This window comes from Simochromis diagramma, unplaced genomic scaffold, assembly GCF_900408965.1.
Source record: "Simochromis diagramma unplaced genomic scaffold, fSimDia1.1 OVJJ01000216.1, whole genome shotgun sequence".
Classification (NCBI taxonomy): Eukaryota; Metazoa; Chordata; class Actinopteri; order Cichliformes; family Cichlidae; genus Simochromis; species Simochromis diagramma.
In genome coordinates, this window is record NW_024386883.1 from 16,669,676 (window position 1) to 16,688,403 (window position 18,728).

Sequence of the window (18,728 nt, forward strand, 5' to 3'; positions counted from 1 at the left end):
TTGGTGCCTGTGTCTATTGATACTGGAATGTCCGCTTGTCTCTGTGTCAAGTATTTCTATCGCTGTATTGTATTTTTGCCCTAAATCTTGCCGCTGACATACATTATAAATAAAAAAAATGAATCTAATACTAAACCTAAAGAATTAATCAAAACAAAAAAATCACAACAAAAAACGATATTAAATACAATCATAGTCTGTGTCACTGTGGTCTAAAATAAATATAGCTTTCAGAAAGGGAAACCTACGGTTTCTGTACGTTTTCTGTTTCAGATTGAGACGAGCTGAGTAGTGATATTACCGACGGTCCCTGAACGCAGCGGCAGAAGAAGGACGGATTCCTGGCAACGCCGCAACAAAGCTAACGTTAACCATGTACTGCTAAACCGTGTGAATGCATTAGCTTCGCAAACATGTACTTATGTGTTTATCTGGAGTGTTTACCAACTGATACCTACCTCATAGCTTCCTCAAAGGCGCGTTAACGCATTCACAATGGAATTTTTTAACGAGCCAAGCTAGCCCAGCTAGCACACTTTGTCTTCGTCGCAGCCACAAACGGTTGACTAGCTAACCAGAACCAGTTGTTGTTAGCTTCGGGCTAGTTTTGGCGAATATGGCAATTGTGTCTGGGTCCTGTGCCAGGGTAAACGGGTCTAGAAACGGGCCTCCTGTGTCAGCTACACCCTCTGGATCTGTCGGGCAGTCTCAGCCCATGATAGCGGTGTGGGAATGGCAGGATGACCAGGGTTACTGGCGGCCTTACAGCGGCCAGGTGAGCGCCTACATCGAGCGTTGTCTGTCACCGCGGGGCCACAGAGGAGGAGCACCCGGCTCTACGAGCATCTGTCTCGGACAATCAGACCCCAGCCTGTCGCCTTACCTCATTGACATACCAAGCTTGAAGCAGTTTCGACAGGACACAGGTAAACATATCTAACACGTCATGGCATGACCTTAACGTTTATTCCTCGTTAACGGTTTTGCCTCAAACCTCACAGGCCCGGTTGGCTGTAACGTTAGCCGGCTAGCATTAGCTTGCAGGGCGCTGTTGTTATGATTCATATAAGCTGAGAAGTATCCATAAAGTTACAGTTCTTTAGCGACATTTTTACGTGAACCTAGCTACAAATCATGCAATACGTCACAACATTGTGAGATTAACATCTAAAGATGCTTGGTGTGTCTTAAACTGTCATAATTTTGTGTGTCTGTATGTGTGTTTAAAATTAAGTCATAGCCATGTATGTAATGTGTCATTAGTTCTGGCATACAAGTGAATGAACAAGGGGCTTTTCGTTTATGTCTTAAAAACATAACACACACACACACAACGTTGCAGTTTTAATTCCGTTTATTCACTAAAAATCAATGTGCCTCTTTTCTTTTCAGGTAAGACCCGGTCAGTACGCCGGTCTCTGTTTGCCCAGTCCTCCGGTCTTGGTAGTGGTGTTTACTGGGAATGGGCCAACGATGAAGGAGGATGGACCCCATATGAGACGCGAACCTCTATCCTTTTGGAGCACAGCTATCAGGCTCGCCAAGGCACAGCAGATCTGGGCCCCCATGGATACAATTATATAGTGGATCTCACATCTCTGGCGCAGGTTAACAAATCGACGGGTTTCAGACGCCAGGTGCGACGCCAATGCAACCTCCCCTACCCGCTGGCTTCTTCCGGACCCCCAGCTATCCCCTCGGGCCCCGCCTGCTCCTGCCAGCAGTGTTTAAGCCACAGCAGCACCGGACCCATGCCGAGCCGTTCGCGACATTCCTTCTCGTCAGGGAGTCTGAACCGGCCTAGTCTTCAAGGCACAGGAAGGGCTGTGGCGGCTCATCCTACTTCTGTCTACTCCCCGTACCCCAGGAGACCTCTCTCAGTTGGTGGCATGTCCTGGGGCAGCCCCTGGGCTCCACCGACATCTGGCAGTCAACTTTCTGCACCTCTGACCAACTCTACCAGTGCCAATGGGTTAAGGTTGGTATCTGATACCTATCCTAGATTGTGTGATTTGGATAGACGTGCAGGGTTCATGTTGCAAGGTCCTCTATCTGCTTTCCTCCTCTTCCTCTTTGTCTTTCCTGCCTCTGTCAGTGTTGACCTTTCTTGTAAAACAGGAAAGGCAGAAAAAAAAACAGATCTGTAGCTCCAGTACTTCATTGGTATGTTTGCTTTGGCTCACTTCCTGTGACTCTTGTCTGTGTCATCACTGACCTCCCTTCCTTTTGTTCCAGCTAGCAGAGAAAGCTTACTTGCAGCTTCTCTGGGCTTTAATGTTTTTTGCACGCTGAGTTTTAGCCACTAGAAATTAAAACTAGTGTATTAAAAACATGGTTGCTCAGTAGACAAAAGAATTGTCTAAATCTTTGCGGTGAATGTTTACATTCACTAAAGCCCACACTTTCACATTTCTCATTGAGGTGTATGCTTTAAAAAGAGAAATGGTTGCCATGTATTTAATTTAATTTTTTTAACTCCTGGGTGTGGATGCTAAAGGAGGCGCACCCATGCATGGAAAAAATAATTATTATTGTGTAATAGTACTTCATAATACTCCTTTTCAAGTACTTTAATTGCCAAGTTTTTTATGACTGAAAAAAATGTTGCAAGCTTCCTGTCCATTGAGTAACTCCACCCTTTTGGGGCACGGCTGCCTGTGGTGTTCTCCCTCTTTGGCAGCCGGCTTCAGCTCTCTGTTGCTCACTGTGTGGCTCTCCTGGGTCACTGTGCCGCCTGGGGCTCGCTTCGCCCCATCTGCGCCAGCAAATTTCCTGGCGGGTGCCCTTGTAACATGAACTGCATGGTCAAAAACATCCGTTAGTCTGGAACCACCATCATCCTCACCTCTATTTCAATTCCTTTATTTTGTTTTTCATTTGAATTGTATTTAAAAGTTTAAGGTCAGTCACTGTACACTTATGTTTAACTTAATGAACAGTTGTATTACTATCTTTATTTTTACAGTTGCGGACATGCTGTCATAGCCCATATTCATTCAAGCAATATGTTGTTCAGACTGTAGTGCACAGAGCTCTTTGGCTACAGAAATAGACCAGTACCACCTCAGCACTGAGTCGTGTTGCCTTTTTGCAGCCCTTTAACTGGATTTAGTTTAGTGCTCCATCATACTCGAGGACTGACAGCTGCTTCTTTTTCTCCTGTTGCAAAGTAAACACATTCATTGGGCACATATCCATCTGTATATTGACTGCAGAGTCACGCTCCCTGGTTGCTCTGTGCACATGCAGTCACTGCTGAGTTGTTGTTAATCAGTCTTAGACATGGATAATTAGTCATTCACTGAGCTGGAGACAGTCAGTAAAGGTAAATAAGCCTTATGCAGTTACTCCCTGACAGGTTTAATTTTCTTGCTTCTGGATCTAGTGCCAAAGCTTTTCCTTTTCTCTGATTGCATTGAAAATTAAAATGGTTCTTAGTTCTTGTTTTGTTCTTCCTGTCTGGTTCATTGTTGCTTTATTTTTATGTTGACTGAATGTCACTGTCTCTGTTTCCTGCCCTCCAGTGTTCCTTCCATCTCTGTGCAGCTGAATGGATCCACCAGCGTGAGCTCTGCCCTAGCAGGTAAATGGGTCACTGACCATCCATCCTCAGCGTAACCCCTGCTCTGTCTATCCTTCAGTACACCTCTCAGTCAGTTTCAGGTTTTATTCAGTAGACTGTTAGTATTTTAGATGCCACTCCACTGCATTTGTTTTCCCTGTGAGTGTCCGTCTGTTTAGGAAAAATGTGCCAGGAAAAGCCTGAAGGAGGGAGGTAAAAATAAAAATGTGCGCACCCTAAATGTTAAGCAAACATCAGAGAGAGGCTTAACTGATACCATCCCATTTGTCATAGCAGTGTACCTAAAAACAGCTTCTGAAACAGCCCTATTTTGTGTGTGAGTGTGAGCTCACACAAGTTTCCTCATGCTGTGCAGAACATTTGGCTCTGGATGCAAAAGCATGATTAACTTCAGCATTCAGACTCGATCCTATAAGACAGCTGTGGACCCCCACCACCCCACCCAGCTCTGGTTTTTGATTGATCTCTTAAGTCTCTAACAACATAATAGTTGGATGCGCAATGGCAGGGTTTTTCTTGCACATAAAACTTTGGTGCACAGCAAAGAGGTTTTGGATTTCTACCAAAAGGAAAATCGCCAGCACCGTGATAAGAACACACTACTATTCAAGCTTAAAAATTCATTTTAAAATGGCCAGAAAGGACAGAAAAACGTCTGTTAACTAAGGCAACACACACTCTTCTGCTTGCATGTGTAGAGACCCTGCTTGACTTTGACAGGGCCCAATGTGTTTCATTTGAGGTAAGCTTGTAGTGAAGGCAGACATGCGAAAGGTCAGTGTGACAGAGGAGGATACTAGGGATGGGGTGAGATGGAGGGAGCAGCTGAAAGAAGAAATGTGGTGAATCTCTGACTTAATGTTTCAAGCAATCTCAGGATCACCACGTATAATTTTTTTTTCATAATTTCTGTAGTATTTTCCTAAAAATGAAAATGCAGAATCCTGCTATGTTTGACAACATATCTGCATGCTTCATGTCTTATAGACTGTTTTCTTGTGGCACACTCAACTTTGCTTGAAACTAGGCTCCTAATAACAAGCATGCATTAAAAAATGGAAAAATTGATATCATGTCATGATAATATCAGAAGTAGGTACAGGTACTCTTACATCCATGTATTTGTATTTTGAGTTTAATTAAAAGGCCAGTATTTCAAAGCAATTTCTAAATTTGACTGCTGGTCTTTGCCACATTTTATATAGATGGTGGAGTAATATTGTTATGACCATACATTTTCAGACTACAAAAATCCTAAAGTGAAAATTTGATTGACTCCAGAATACTAACTCGATTTAACTGTACTACAGTCCAACTGATAAGGGATGTTTGAGACCAAAAGCAATGCCGATATTTCTTGATTTAAGAATCTGATATATCGGCCTTTTTTCCCCAGGCACATTAAACATAAACAGATATTCCTAACATTTGTTATGTGTAATAATTTACTCTGACTATTTACTAATGGCTACTTGGGGCTCTACAAAACCGAGTCAACCTCCATAGACTTCCAATGATTTATAGCCCAGTTATAATGAGCTACTTTGGTCTCTGTCTCTGATTTCATTCTTTAATAACAACTGTAAAGGATAGCCTTTTCTTTCTCAATCACCTGTTTTTAATTAAGGGTCACAGCCACACTGTCATGCCAACAGCCGCTAGCTGCCACCTCGGACTCACCTCGGCTGATTTGAGTAGCTGTGTTTGTGGTTGGTGCCTTTGGTTCCAGCATAACAAGCAGATAAGCATAAGAAGTGGTGACACCATCATATTTGTTTGATGTAATTGGAAGGTATCGAAAGACTGTTTGCAGCCAAAGGCTTATTAACACTTGTGAAGTCCTGTCTAATCCAGGTGGTGTGCTCTCTTTTTTTCTCATTATTAAATATGTTATAAATAAAACTTTGAGCATAGTGTTTCACACCTTATTTCCCACTTATGAATGACTCATTGTCACATATTTTTAGCACATTGATTTTCCTGAGGTGGTAAAATCTGAGTGCAGTTTGATGTAGTACATCAGCAGGTTGTAATTGTCATAAAATGGCAGAAATGAAAAGCAATGCATTATTTTGTTCTCTGCTGCTCACTCCTAAAAATTATGAGTCAGGTTGTGTGCTATGATAAACTGAATCGATACAATCAGCCCGGAAGAAGCAAGTGGACCAGAACCTCATTAGTGAAAATGCTGAACTGAGACCCGAGGAAATAGTTTCAAATGGAGGGTCACTCTTACAGTTTCTCCTCCAAATGTACAGCTTTAATGGTCTTTGTTCAGGAATGAATATTCATAGGAATAAGAACTGTAGTTTGTACAGTTTTGTCAAGAATATAAAATAAACAAATGTATTAATTTCCTGGTTTGAGATTGACTCGAACTCATTCCCACGTTAGCTTTGTTACAGACTGGTGCAGACACAAGCTTAAAGTAAATTAAATTATCTTTACATCAAATGACCAACACATGCAACTGTTTGCATGAACGTTGCTTTGGCTTTCACTAGCCTGACGTTTTCATACTGGAAAACAGGGGAGCTAGAAGATTGAACAAGCTGTAAAGGCATCAGTCTCTGCTTCAAGATTGTCTCCTGGAGCAGCGCTGCACCTCTTCCTGCACACCTGATTTTTGAACCTTTGGATCTCAAATAACCTTTTTGTGTGGGAGTGAAAGATCCTGTTTTCTGTGGGTCAGGTGTTAGCATCTAGGGGCTACAGTTTGGATAGTTTGCAGTTAATTTTGTCCTTCAGATTTCTCGGGATATTAAAGTACAGCCAGAATATTAAAAACAATACTACTGGATTTTCACGGGGAACCAGTGAACTGTTCTTCAAAGATGAACGCTTAATTATGAGTTGTGACATGCTAGCTTTACCAGTGGCAAGTTTCTTTTCTTTTATTTATGTAGTGGAGTAATGTTTAAGACTTGTTGGCAGCTGTAATCATCTTCAGTGGCATCTAATCTCATTACCTCATGTTTTATCAGTCTGATGCTTGGTGTCGTCTTCCATTTTTGTTATTTCACGGCAGTCATCCTACCATCCATAAACGATTTGATTTTTTTTTGTCTTTAATGACTTGGTGACAATCCATATTCTTCAAAAGTCATGCCAGCCTCTATCTGCATTGACAGTCAATCTTGGAGATGCAGCTCTGATCACCAAGGATGCTACTGAGCAGAGATAAGTTTGACTTGCGTGGTGAAATTGCATATACGCCCATTAAAAGTGGTAAAAACAGGACTTCCAGTGGGCTGGAAGTGATTCAGAGGTGCCCAAGGAGACAACCTTGAAGGAAAAACTGGCCAATTTAAAAAAAAAAAAATGTAAATACATTTATAAAATATGGAATTTTGAGCAGAGCTGTAGGCTGCATTTAAAAGATGCCCAAAGTTAAGTTAACATCTGTTCGTTCTAGTGAACAGGAGGGGGCGACTCTTCTGTTTGGCAAAACAATTGTAGTCTATAGATGTCTATGGTAAAACTAACCCACCACTCACTGGATCTGTGACCTTACTAAACACTTTTGTGATGAGTTTGTAATCTCAGTCACTAGTTTGAAGTCTAGTTGGGTCATGATGTTGATTTTTTGTGTTTTGGTCTCGTTTAGAGTAAAGTGGCTAAAGCAGGGTGTGCTAATGCATGAGCGTGCAGTAGCCTTCATCGTGTCCTCAGCAACCAACATCTTCAGGTCTTAGTTTAACTGTGTTAAATATCCTTGTTAATCAGTATCAGAATAAAGAGACTCAGTGACCAGAAAACTCCTGAGCAGCAGCAGTTTTGTAGCACAACTGGAGGCCCATGTTTTGCTAATAGTTAGCCCAAGTCAGGCTGTACCTGCCAAAACGGTTGACTGCACTCAACCAAGTGTTTTACTTTTGTTTCTTTTGAGTTTGACTTCTTCATTTGTAAGAGAATGGAAGTTCTATTTTTGCCTGTCCTTAAACGGTACCGCACTTAATCGTAAAATTGAAGCTTTTACTCCACATTGCAGAGGGTTATTGCGCTCTTGTAAATCATTCCCTGTGGCCCGACTGGTCAGACTTGGAGCTTGTGGGCACAGTCGATTCCCAGTGAATCTTTTGCTAGCACCAGGACGCCCTGTGTTTTGCCCTTAGCTGATGAGATTTATGTCGCCACTGCAGCAACATTAGCCGTGTTCGCAATCAGCACAGTGGATTTAAGACGAGGGACAGCCACAGTAAACCAGATTAATTTGTTGAACATGAACAGTATGGGTTTAATTTGAAAATCTCTGCCGTCTGAGTGTGATGTTTTTTGTAAGTGTGTATGGACAAGGCTCGATGTGGGCGCGTCAGCTGCTGCTACCTCTTGATTTGTTCCCTTCTGCCTCCTGCATATCTCCACTTGCCTCCTGCCTTGCTCACCTGCCCCACTCTGCCTTGTCCCATCCCGCCTCAACCTAAACCAACCCCCACCCTACCCCCCTCCACTTCCAGGCATGGCCTCCATTTTGATGTCAGCAGTGGGACTCGGCGTGCACTTCACCTCTGCCCCTCTCCCTCAGCAGCAGCAGCAGCAGCATCCGCCGCCACAGCATCAGCAGCCTGCTCCTTTCTCTCTTCCTCCTCCTCCTCCTCTCCTTCCCCCAGCCAGCAGGCCCATCAAGCCCCACAGCAGCAGCAGCACCAGCACCAGCAGTTCAGTTAGGAGAGCAAAGAGGCAGCACAGGAGAGGTAGCTACCACACCATCAGTCCTCAAATCTACCTTTTTTTCTTTTTTTTTTCCTCTCATCAACATCATCGTCGTCCTGTGATCTGCTTTTCATCCTCAAGCACCACACGCTTGAGGAACATTAAATCCTGCATTGACTCACTTTCACGCAAGTGTACTGACTATCTGTGTTGGCTTTGATTCAACTATCACAGGCTTTTCTGCTGTTTCCCTCTCCAGTGTCATTCAGGCTCTTCAACTCCTGCACCTCATTAGCTTTAACTTCCTTCTTAAGTCTGCCTTAAGTTGGCTAAATGCGGCAAAAAGATGCTCTCTGGCAGAATGTTTCAATTCTAAATACAAGTGTATAGATATGGGTGATAAACTACAGGAAGAAAAACCTGAGTAAATAGTCTGTGGGGGGCAGTAAGTGCAGATAAGAGGAATATCTTGCCAAGCAGCTCAGAGTGGAGCCACTCTCTCGGCTTATGGTGGCGTTTGCTTTCATTTGTAACATATTTATTACAGCAGCAGGTCGTCGTTTAGGGGTGTTTAGGTGCTTATGACATCAGGACAAAATGTTGGTACCGTTCCAGCTTCTCATGCAAAACGACATTTGAAAGAAAAAGCTGCTGGAGGTTGATTCGGTGTGTGTTAAATGGGCTTTGCTCATTTTCTGTAGTTTGGTGTCACTCGGCTAATATGTTACCTGTCACTTTCACATTATTGCTGCCGTTCTTTGTTTCTCTATGTTGTCACAGCCGCTTGTTAAAATAAACAGGTCACGTGTCAGCGATTAGAAGCACAGCGAGTCTGGAAACGGGTCAGTGAAGTTATTGTTTTTTGTGTTTCTCAGCTGGGAAGAATTATTCGATCTTTAAAAAAATCTGTATTTAAATGGAGCTGTCTTACGCAATAAACGTAAAACGATGAGGATGAGCGTTTAGTTAGCTCGCAGAGTTTTCTTTCCTAAACAGACTTGACACTCACACTTGTGCATTTGAGAGAATATGTTAGAAAAATGCAGACAGTGTCTGTTTCAATGTCTCATGTTGCCAATCAACATTTAATGCTCGTTGTTCTGCTAAGCATTCACGTCTTCCCTCTGCATCACATATTTACATCGGCTGGTTCTTGATTGGAGGATGTTGGTCAAAATTGGACACAATTTAATGGTAGCCGGAGTTAAACATGGGAAATGTTTGACTGAAATTGTATTTTGAGATTGTGACACAAACCATTTCATTTCATCTCATCAGAATCTCTCTTCTTGCTGCTTCTTGTATGCTTGTGGACTGGCCTGTTTTGACTCAATCGCTCATTGACTTTGCATTTTCTCCTTTTGTTCCTCTTTCAGCATCAACTCAGAGACCCGAGGAGGTGATTCAGCGCTACATGGAGGTGGTGGCTGGAGTACAAGACGAGGTAAATGTTTCCGTGTTTCCCCCGTCTACCCCCAGATCTGTTAGAAATGAAAGAAAAGTTCATTTATTGTTTTGATGAACAATTTTTGCATGAATCGGATTAATGATTCTTTTGGTCAGTATTGAGGTCAAAAATATTTTATTTTACACAATTAGCCATTAAACACTCAACGTCAGTCTTTTTGTTACTGGATTTCCATCATCTTTAAATGTAATTCGAGTAAATAACCCTTTACCACTTCTACGTTGGTTCAAGCCCCACGTCTGATAACATGTCCACGCAAATTGTCTTTAACTTGAAGAGTATAAGAGATAATCTGGTTGGGAATTATTCCCAGACTTTGTTTCCTCCTTAGTGCTCCTCCCTTTAGCAGCTGCTACAGCGGATCATCACACCACAGCATCCTCCTCTGTCACTCCAGAAATCTGTGGTCGTCCTCTTTTCTTCCCATCCTTTGCCCAGTATACCCACCATCCCTCCTCTGTGCACATGTCCAAACCATCTCAGTCATGTCTCTCTAACGTTTTTTTCCAAAGCTCAACCTGAGCTGTCTCTCTAATGTTCCCAATTCGGTTACTCTAAATGAAAATTTAGCATTTTTAATTCTGACACCTGTAGCTCCACCGTATCCTGTGTTGTGACACCTGTAGCTGTTTCTGCGTGTCCTCCTAGACCAAAAGACTTTCTGCTGTCTCGGCTCAAACTTAACTAAACACTGAGTTTGGACTTTATAGAGAACCACAATTCAAAACTGAATGCAGCACAAAAATTGTTTTATCTCAGCTGTCTTGTTCGATAGTGATTGTTGAGCCAAATGGTAAATAAGTTTCTGTGAAGTGAGTTTGTGTTGTGTAATTTTGCTCTGAGCATAGATATCTCATGTACCTTCAGGACTGTATTATCTGCATGGACCAACTGTCCAACCCATCTGGCTACGAGACCCCATCCACAGAGGAGGGAGGCCAGAGCATCCAGCCAGACACTGTGGGAAAATTCATCAAATGTGGGCACACCCTGCATATGCTCTGCATGCTGGCCATGTACAACAATGGAACGAAGGTAAGAGACTTTTATCAGCAGTGTAGCCTCAGATCTGAAGGACGAAAACCACCACAACCGTGTGAGGACTTTTATTTAATCTTTATTTAACCAGTAAAACAACCTGAGATTAAAAACATCTTTAAAAGAGTGTCCTGCCCAAGAGAGACAGCAGTACAGTCAGAAGTTGCATAAATTAAACCCCCCACCCCACAGGAAGCCAGAGGAAGTTAAAAAAAAAAACAACCCACACCCATAGATTACCTTATTTGTTCACCCCAGCTTTATCTCGGCTAAGTGTGAAAACCTCTAATGGATTTGGCACTAGTTTATGGGCATACTAATTTCTCTGTATCACTAGGCGTGTTGGTAGCTACATCTGTCATCATGTGGCCACAGACATGTAGTGACAGCGGTTTGGGGGAGTAGAGCAGCATCACCAACATTTGTAACATCACCAACAAAACAATTTCCCAACTGGTGTTGATTCTACTAAGGCCGAAGATGGAAAGATGCTGACTGTAAGAGTCTGTAAGTCTGATGGCCAGGAAGCCGGTCCTGGCTACAGCACTAGCGCCTCTGCCATGTTTGTTTCAGGTCATTTCAAATGCAGATATGTGGAATTGCATTTAGGATGAATTTCTACTTCAGACAATAATACCCTGAAACAAAGTCTATAAGTTCAGTCTTTGTACTTTTAAACAACTGCCCACATTCATGATGATCAAACATGACCAGCAGCTCTAAATCTAAAATCAGTTTATCAGTGAGGCGAGTCAACACATTTTGAAATAAGGTTTTTTTTTCCGCCACAAACAGAATAATTGGTGATTAATTTTCTCTCGATTGACCAGCCGACTCATTTACTGCTCATTGATTGCTCCTTCAAACTTGCTCTTGCATCATGATCCACTCATGAGGAAGTTGTTGAGTGTTTCTGCTTGTTTCTACTGATGGTTTGGTTGACGTGGCTCTCTGGTGTCTTCGCTTCCTCCTCCTCAGGATGGCAGCTTGCAGTGCCCCTCGTGTAAGACAATCTACGGCGAGAAGACGGGCACCCAGCCGAAAGGCAAGATGGAAATATACAGCATCGCACAGTCGCTGCCAGGCCACCCAGACTGCGGCACCATCCAGATAATCTATAGCATACCACCCGGCATACAGGTACTGCTGCTGGTGCTTCTTTTTCTTTCAGCTGCTCCTTCTCTGCCTCCATCTCACCCTCCACCCCAACCCTCTGCATGTGCTCCTCCGCTACATCCACGAATCTTCTCTGAGGTCTTCCTCTTTTCCTCCTCAATCATCATCCTTTGTTCATCATATCCACTGTCCCCCATGTGCACATGTCCCACGTGTCTCAGCCCGAGCTGTCCCTCTGATGTACTCACTCCTAATCCTCTCCCTTCTGGTCTCCTAGCAAAAATCTCCTGATTTCCAACTCTGCCACCTCCACCTCCTGTTATTTTGTTAGCTACATCATCTCCAAGCCATACATCAGAGCAGATCCTCACCAGCCGAAAAAGCATGTTCAGTCAGATTGTTCAGATACTGGACACAATCTGCTGTTGCTAGACTTGACAGGGTGTCAAAATCGATAGCACAGATTCGTCTGCTGTCCCTGGAGGAAAGAAGCTCCTGGAATAGTTAAAAGGAACCAGAATCATAGAAACTTGTACTTTAGAAGTAGACCAGTTACTGATGTTATACAATGTTACAATAACAAGACAAAAAGGTCAAAACTCCTGCAACAACTCCATTGTCAGACCATCCTCAATGTGGGCCATGATCACAACTTCCACGAGAGCTGGGGAAAAAGGAGGAAAGACCATCTTTCTGTTGTGTCTCGACGAATTTTCCTCAGTTTCATACTAGGAGCAGAAGCATGAGGGTAATCTCGAACTCAGGAGTGTTTTTGTATGTTTGTCTGTGTCTGCGCCAGCACATTTGGACGTCTAATTAGAGGATGACTGGAAGAAAAACTGTTGCCTGGACGACAGCTTGTTCACCATTAGCCAGGGCTTTCTAAAGTAGTTTAACAGTCTGATGCTCGGCTTTGCTGCTAAAGAGCCTTTTCCTGCATGCTGCTGTGAACGGCTCAGAGTTACTTCCTCCTTTTATTACAGCGTTTTAGGAAAGAAAGCCCAATTTCGTTCGCAATTTCTTCTGTCTGTAAATCTGACTTTTATGTATTTATTTATAACCTCCACATACACAGCCGGCCTGAAGTTGTAAGCACTTAAATGCGGTTTGTATCGATCTGTTGGTTTACTGTTAACAATCTGCAAAATCTTTGATTAGATTATCCGACTGTTCCGAGTGACCTCTCTCTCTCTCTCTGTTGTATTAAGCTTTATAACTTAACATCAGTCACTTTGTGTCCTTGTCACCAGGGTCCCGAGCATCCCAACCCAGGCCAGCCGTACACCTGTAGAGGCTTCCCTCGCTTCTGTTTCCTGCCAGACAACGACAAGGGCAGAAAGGTAAGAACATCAACTTGCCGGAACTCGACAGGCGAACGTCATCTACCCAAACATCGGCGTAGTGCTCCACGAGGACTCCAGCATGCTGTTATCATTAATGTTGTGCTCATTTATAGGGCTGTGTTGTTTTCATGGTGCATCAGTGCCTCATGCCGTGTTCACTGGTAACCACAGTCGTACTCTTTAGAGTCTATAAATAATCTCTTATGTAATTCACTAATAGAAAATTGGATTAAATTATTCCAGTTGTAGTTTATCTGTGCCGCGCCACAGACTCATTTCCAGCAGCAGACGCTGGCGGGTGAGCGCTGCCTGCACTGCATGGATGTGAGATCATAAAAATATCCCCACGTTGGGGACACAGCCGTATTGTATTTTCATAATGTAGGCTCTCTGCTACAGTTCATGACCTCAATGATGTATTTTGTTTTTCATGCCATAATGAAATACATGGATGGATTCAGGTCTGGACTGCAGTGAGACCAGTTTGCTTGCAGATAATTAAATAAGCCAAGAACGGAAAGAAGGTAAAAGTGAGAGACCCTAAAATAATACGGAGAAAACCCCAACAATTAGACAAGCCCCATCTGGTCTTTAAGTCTGACGTCATTAGGGTCCAAACTCCACTTCAGGTCCCAAAGTCAAAGGAACACTGCAGCATTACTGAGAGTTACAAACTGTCTAAATTATTTTATCTGTAATAAAATCCATCCATAAAAACAGATTCTATGAAATTTAACACAATTAGCAGGAAGTTAGCTCACTAGTTTCCACCTAAACACGATATAGCATGTTCTGACTGACGGATTTCTGAAAAAATTCAAACGTACAGCTCTGCTATCACTTCCAACATAAATGAAGAAAAACTAAACAGCAGTGACGTTTGTAGGGTTACTGAAGTTGGACTAGCTGGTACATAATGATGTGCTACGTGATCGCTAGCAACACAGCAATGTTAGCATAACATAAACACAGTGAAGCTGGAGGATGAACGCTAACTTTTTAAGTTAACATGAGGGCTCCTGATGGTTAGGGACAAATGCAATCGCATGGCAGGATGCTGTAAACGGACCAAACTTCAGTCAGGAGAACAACTGAGCTAATCCATCCACAAGATGAGGTTAGTCATTAATATTACAGCTGGGCTGTAGTTACATCGTAAGGTTTTAAAAACTGAGCTTTCAAACGTGCTGCCGATGAATAATGTTAAATAAAACAGAGAGAGGCCGACAGTTATCACTGATTTTTCTTTTTTTTTCTTTTTTAGGGGCTTGTTCAGATTAAATAGAACAAGATACAAAGCATTAAAGCATGTTAAAAAAAACCCTAACGGCCTTAATAAACGCAGAGTAGTTTAAACCCGGTAGCAGGGTTCATAAGTCATCACTTAAAGACCACATGAGCAAGCACATGGCAACAGTGGGAAGGAAAAACTCCCTTTTACCAGGAAGAAACCTCTCACAGAACCAGACTCGTCTTAAGTTATTGAACAATTGTTTAATTGAGCTGTGAACTATTCAGTGACACAAACAAAAGTAACAAATCTATATTTTAAAGGCTGGAAAATGATGAGATGATAAATTTCAAATCCAGCCGTGTCTCACAAGCGCTCCTTGTGTTTCTGCTGTAAAGGTCCTCGAGCTGCTGAAGGTGGCGTGGATGCGGCGTCTCATCTTCACCGTGGGAACGTCCAGCACCACCGGAGAGCCCGACACAGTGGTGTGGAACGGCATCCACCACAAAACCGAGATGATGTCCAACTTGTCGGGCCACGGCTACCCTGACCCCAACTATTTGGACAATGTTCTGTCTGAGCTGGCCTCTCAGGGCGTGACAGAGGACTGCCTAAAACCCCCAGGAAGCGGCAGCGGCGCCAGCTAGGCCTCAGCTCCGAGCTTCGCACGCTTCCACTCACCGCTAACCCACCGAGAGTTAACCCTCCTGAATCCTCTGCTCTGTGCCCAGGTGGACTTCCTGCAACATCTGTGTGTTAATAAATTCATGTCAGCGTCCACCCAAACCTCATGGAGTGAGCGAAGGGAGGGAAAGTGAGCTAAATAAAAGCCTTGAATCTTCTTTGAGAGGAGACACAGTTGGAGTAGAATTGTTTGGTTGCGTCACGTGTTACAGGAGATTGGACTCAGATTAAAAAAACCAGAAAAAAGCAGCAGGGCTCCACTGACTGAGCCCTCCATCAAACCTCCATCAGCTGGAGGTTCTTTCTGTTTATTTGTTCGTCCGTTTGTTTGTTTGTTTTATTCTATTCTCATCAAGCCTCATCTATATCCCCTCATTCGGTTTCCATGAGAATGAGAGCTTACGCTGGGGATAAAAGGTCTCACAAGCACTTTAGTTCTGACGCTGCATTTAGCTGGCAAGATGTGCGATCTCCCCATAAAGGGCAATTCTTCTTCTTCTGTTGTTTTAAAATTGGTAACTAATGCCAAAGTGTTTCTGCTGAAAACGTTCACGTTTAGCTCAGCGACATGGACACCTCTCGTAGCAAACTCCGTATTGATGAGAAGAGGCAATATTTACTGTTGTAAATAAATCTAAAAAAAAAAAAAAAGAATTAGACAAAAATGTTTAAAGAAACATTTAACACTACTTCTGATCTGACCGTGATATATTTAACACAATTTGATGAGAAGAAGCACTCACAACAGTCTGATTTAACTTTTTATTTTATTTTTTATTTTCGGATGTGCAGAACCTACGCCACGTTAGGTTCGCTCACTTAAATGTTTTACAGTTTGTGTTGCCGTGTGTGACACGGGGACAAGGTGTATAGCTCCCCGACGACCTCAGTTCTCCTGTCCAGACAAGTGTAAACGGCTGCCGAGATGAAACAAAAAAACAAAACAACGGCTCTGGATGAGAACATTTTAGTGTGACAATCAAGGTCATCGGACTCGTCTCGATTTTAAAGAAAAAAAGATCCTGCGGGTTGCCGCCTCCTGTATTCACATGCATTATTCTGCTCACAGTACTGCAGTACAGTCGCTCAACTCAGTCTTGACATGTATACAAACAACAAGAAAAAATGGGGGGAAAAAAATATCTGCAATAAAGACATAATGCAAAACGAGCCCTGGTTCGTCTCTTGTATCCGAGTATCTGTTTGAGCTGACGAAGCTTCAGTCTGCAGGGTAGTGTTGCAGTTTTTGTACTTTAAGGTGCTTCAGGTCCTTGTATGCGACCCCCGCTAATTAGCTGCTGTATGACCACTCGACGTGATCATCATGGATAATGGCTCTCAATACATGGCTCCCTGAAGCATTATAGATTGGCATCTAATCACGTCCAGAGAGGGCAGAAAGAAGATGAAGGTGGGAGATGTCTGATGGTGCTGTAGGTGGTCACAGCAAAACGCATTATCCTGATTATTTGCTTTACTTCTGTTTGTTATGGTGAAACGACAGCTGGGTTTCCTTTGCAGGAAGTGTGGCCTCAGCACACTTGGAGGAGCTCCTCCAATTAAAGGGAACCAGCTGAGGTGGTTCTGGTATCTGACTAGGACACATCGGGGATTGCAGGGATGGACTGCTGGACGGGATGGACGTCCATCAAGTCTACATACATCTGCCAGCAAAACAAAGAGTCTCCAAACATCAAAGAGCGAGGAGGTAAAGGTTCTTTGGCAACGCTTATCACCTTGACTTCTTATCTTCAGCCTTCACCTGCACCTGGTAAAGATGCAGAGCTGCAATAAAATGAGTCTGTGTATCAGCTGCTTCTCCGTTGCCATGACGATGAAATTCCAGCATGAGCACCTCTTCAGTCATTTGAGGATACAGAATAATGTAGATGAGGAAGTAAGGTTTTTCTTTTTGTACCTGAAGTCCGTGAAGCTAAAAAAAAAACTATTAAGGCAACACTTAAATCAGTATAGCATCAGGTGAGTTAAGTAACAGACTGGCCTACTTTAAAAGTAGATTCTATCACCACACATTATCCCCATAAACTTTGACATGAATTTCTGAAAAGAAATCAGTGAAACTGTTTAAAAAAAATTACTATTTTTAAAAATTAGTTGATCTCTTAAATTGTAAGAAAAACATGTAAAATTGCAGAGCTGTAGCTCTTTGATTGTCCTGTCAGAAAATTATATTTTATTTATTTTTACAGTGTATCATTGTTTTTTTTAAAAAAAGGGAAAAAGATGACATTTTCTGTCATTTAAATTTTTTATCTATTACCTAAATATTTTGGTGTATCATGGGGGAGATCTTTTATCAGTAAAGATAAAGCTGTAAAACTTATGAAAATACAGTTAAAAGTTTTCCACAGCTTTTAAGTAGGACCGGATTAGAGTCTTTGCTGATCTGGCCCCCAGCCCTTATGTTTGACACCCATAATCTAAACCAGGGTTGGGCAACTCCAGGCCTCGAGTGCCGGTGTCCTGCAGGTTTTAGATCTCACCCTGGGTCTGCACACCTGAATCAAATGATTAGTTCATCACCAGGCCTCTGGAGAACTTCGAGACATGTTGAGGAGGTAATTTAGCCATTTAAATCAGCTATAAATTTAAATCAGCTATAAATGTCACCACCAGGAGGTGGTGTACCTCCTGGTGGTGACATTTATATCTAAAGTTGCAGAAGGAAATTACATAAAGTACCTTTAAAGCTCAGTGGGGATGTAAAAGCTTTATCTACCTAACCCCTCCAGTTTAACTCCAGACACTGGGTTAATGTGTTCTGATCAGATTCCACTGACTGGTCTAAACATGAAACACTCCTGGTTATGAAGCAATAATAGGCATGGGTCAAGTAGAGGTGAGGTGCCTGCATTAGGCGCCAGTTGTGGCATGAGTTCAGGTTTATTAATAGGCTTAAACACGGGCCAGCTTTAGGGCTTAAACTTGGCCCTGGGTATGAAATGCTGCAGGTTATTACTGGTCCTGGGTCACCAGATGCTGCTAAGAAACCAATCCAGCCCCTCCTGTTACAACATCTGCCATGACTTTTTGATTCAGACATAGCTCAGTCCCAGCCACCCAATCCCACGGCTGCTTATTCCACCGAGAAGAGCTAAAAAGAAACACAAATACGGATCTCTGTTTTCTAGTTGTGACTCTATGCTCCCATCATTCATAGCAAGAAGCTGTTAAACAAGAAGTGCTTTCAAAGCCTTTAGGACGTAGCTGCCGAGGAGTCTTTATGTATGCCCTGTGTGTTCAGTGCACTGCTCGGTGCCTTCTGAGCAGTTTTAGTTATCTAGCTGCAGAGCACGAACCCATTGCTTCCTGCTAAATAAATGTTCCTTTAACCACTCAAACATTTATTTCTAGTGGAAATGTTAAGGGGAGAACATGACCGCTTGGCAGGGTATTTCACTTTGACTCTGTCTTAATGGACTCTTAAGTGCACAGAAGAGCTTTTTTGCTTTAAGTTACCTGCAGCAAGCAGAGAATTATGGATAGCAACAATAACGTCCCGTGTTTCCCTGCCAAGAAGGTTAGGTTTGTGCTGCTGTGAGTCAGTTTGTCTTTTTTTAGCAGGATGAGGTGAAAACTACTGGGGCACAT

At 42.8% G+C, this 18,728-nt stretch overlaps 1 protein-coding gene across 2 annotated transcripts; it reads left to right on the forward strand.

Moving 5' to 3' along the window:
• Nucleotides 1–294: 294 nt before the first annotated feature.
• dtx2 (deltex 2, E3 ubiquitin ligase) lies at nucleotides 295–16,286 on the forward strand. Of its 2 annotated transcripts, XM_040032507.1 has the most exons (9): nucleotides 295–926; nucleotides 1,393–1,978; nucleotides 3,525–3,583; nucleotides 8,041–8,277; nucleotides 9,613–9,680; nucleotides 10,572–10,739; nucleotides 11,721–11,882; nucleotides 13,109–13,198; nucleotides 14,831–16,286. In XM_040032507.1, the coding sequence occupies exons 1-9, from the start codon at nucleotides 617–619 to the stop codon at nucleotides 15,077–15,079; spliced, it is 1,929 nt and encodes a 642-aa protein (XP_039888441.1). In that variant the 5' UTR covers nucleotides 295–616; the 3' UTR covers nucleotides 15,080–16,286. The 2 variants fall into 2 exon arrangements, with proteins under 2 accessions (XP_039888441.1, XP_039888442.1); XM_040032508.1 differs by lacking the exon at nucleotides 8,041–8,277 and having other exon boundaries at nucleotides 296–926.
• Nucleotides 16,287–18,728: the final 2,442 nt, after the last annotated feature.

What these genes read in the sequence shown, in the direction of transcription:
- dtx2 (XM_040032507.1), top strand. Translation starts at nt 617, where the DNA reads ATGGCAATTGTGTCTGGGTCCTGTGCCAGGGTAAACGGGTCTAGAAAC. An exon ending in GCAGTTTCGACAGGACACAG is followed by an intron (nt 927 to 1,392) that starts GTAAACATATCT and finishes TTTTCTTTTCAG; the next exon opens with GTAAGACCCGGTCAGTACGC. An exon ending in AAAGAGGCAGCACAGGAGAG is followed by an intron (nt 8,278 to 9,612) that starts GTAGCTACCACA and finishes TTCCTCTTTCAG; the next exon opens with CATCAACTCAGAGACCCGAG.